General features: G+C 30.3%; 1 protein-coding gene across 2 annotated transcripts in view; it reads right to left on the reverse strand.

The window, feature by feature from the left end:
- SENP6 (SUMO1/sentrin specific peptidase 6) overlaps positions 1-1,825 on the reverse strand; it is a 105,923-nt gene that overhangs the window by 38,366 nt on the left and 65,732 nt on the right. For both annotated transcript variants that reach the window (XM_023517263.1, XM_012809526.1), the window contains one exon: positions 481-651. In XM_023517263.1, the coding sequence (XP_023373031.1) occupies positions 481-651 (171 nt within the window). The remainder of the gene's footprint in view (positions 1-480; positions 652-1,825) is intronic.

The raw sequence follows: 1,825 nt of genomic DNA on the forward strand, positions 1-1,825 counted from the left end.
AAAAAAAAAAAAAATTCTTTGAGCTCTATGGACAATGAACTACTATAAAGAACAATGCCTCTCAGGCAGTCACGGTACTCCAATAATCTAATTCTAGGAGGTTTAATGCTATAATACAATTTTTAGCAGAACCCAAAGCTTCTGAATTCTTCTCTCACTACAATTCGTTACTATACTCTTCCCATGCACCGAGCTAGCATTACAACAGAAAAGCAATAAACTGGAAGGTTTTCTAACTCATTGATTGTCACAAATATCTTCCTAAAATGAATATGCTACTACTTTAAACATTAAATTATGATAGATTTTTATACACTGATTTTTAATAAGAAGCTACTATTTATATACCCATAAAGCAATCTGAAATCTTAAAATAATTTCAATGTTCTATTAAATTACAGCTTTTATTCTAACAAATTTTAAATATTACATCTTTAAAGCTAATAACTGATACAATAAAGAGCTTAAGAATGTACTTACAATTACAGGCTTTGTTAATAGCCGGAAGAGTGTTCCTACTCGTATACTTCGACAGTGCAAAATGATACTCTCAAAGGAATTTTGGCAGCTTAAAGAAAAAGGATCAACTGAAGTTTCTTGGGAAAACACTTTACGACGTTTTAGAGGTGTGTTGATAATAGAATTGCCAAACTGAAATGAAAAAGGTAACTTTCGTTTAATAATTTACTAAAATAAACTTGTAAAATAAACACACATATGCAAATAAGACCCAATAATCATCACAACATTAAATCAATTTACCTTTAATAGCATTAGATAAAATAATTCACTGGTTTTTATACTGTATGATAGTAAATTCCTTCTATGTTACTTAGCTATACCTTAGTAGTTATTAATATTTCAAATTGAAGTAACAGTAAAGCAGTCAGGAATAGTATTTAGGGAATCAAACTGCCTGGGTTCAGATAGTGATCTCATAACGCTTAATAATAACTTCCTTAGGTTTTGGTTTCCTACACTTTAAATCATGAAGAGTTAAGAGTGACTACTCAGGGAGCTAACACATACGAGCAGCTTAGCAGGTGCTTCATGCAGAGTAAAATGCTGCTAGTGACTGTGGCGGTGGTAGCAGTATTTGAATTAAAAGTCATTTTTTAGAAAACAAGGAATTTAGGGAAATGGCTATTTCCATTACAAAAAGGATTTTAAAAATATATTTACATATGTAAATTACTAGATCTGTTAAATTACAATTTTATGATTTCATAGTCATTTCTAAATACAAATTAATCATAATATAAATACACTGCGTGGGTTCTAGGCTGAGCAACAATGAGTGAGACTCTATCTCAAAATTAAAAAAAAAAAGTTCTTTAAGCACTATGGACAATAAACTGCTAAGAACAATGCATTTTATATAAGCATACAGTACAAATTAAAAGGAATTATAGTATCAATATCTATATTATCATCATAAAAATAAAAAATAAGCTTGACAGGAAATAAAAGGGGAAAGAAAAAAGTCTTCTGCAGAGAGACAGGTATCATTCCCATTATCTACCTAGAAACATTTCTGTGACCTATTGTCATTGGCAAAAATATTTACAACAAAATGTAATTATCATATATACTTCTGTGATTTTGTAAACTGCTTTCTCAGGCTTGTTAACAGATTTATAATGAATATTTCCCTATATGATTAAATATATATTTTTAAAGCTTTAGAGTGATTTTTTTCATAAGAGAAGTTACTTAGGACAAGTATGGTGGCTCACTCCTGTAGTCCTAGCACTTTGGAGGCTAAGGTGGGAGGATTACTTGAAGTCAAGGGGTTGAGAGAGATGATTTGGCTCACTTATATAGA

The sequence above is a fragment of the Otolemur garnettii genome, unplaced genomic scaffold (genome assembly GCF_000181295.1).
Source record: "Otolemur garnettii isolate 467f Iridium unplaced genomic scaffold, OtoGar3 scaffold00107, whole genome shotgun sequence".
Taxonomy (NCBI): domain Eukaryota; kingdom Metazoa; phylum Chordata; class Mammalia; order Primates; family Galagidae; genus Otolemur; species Otolemur garnettii.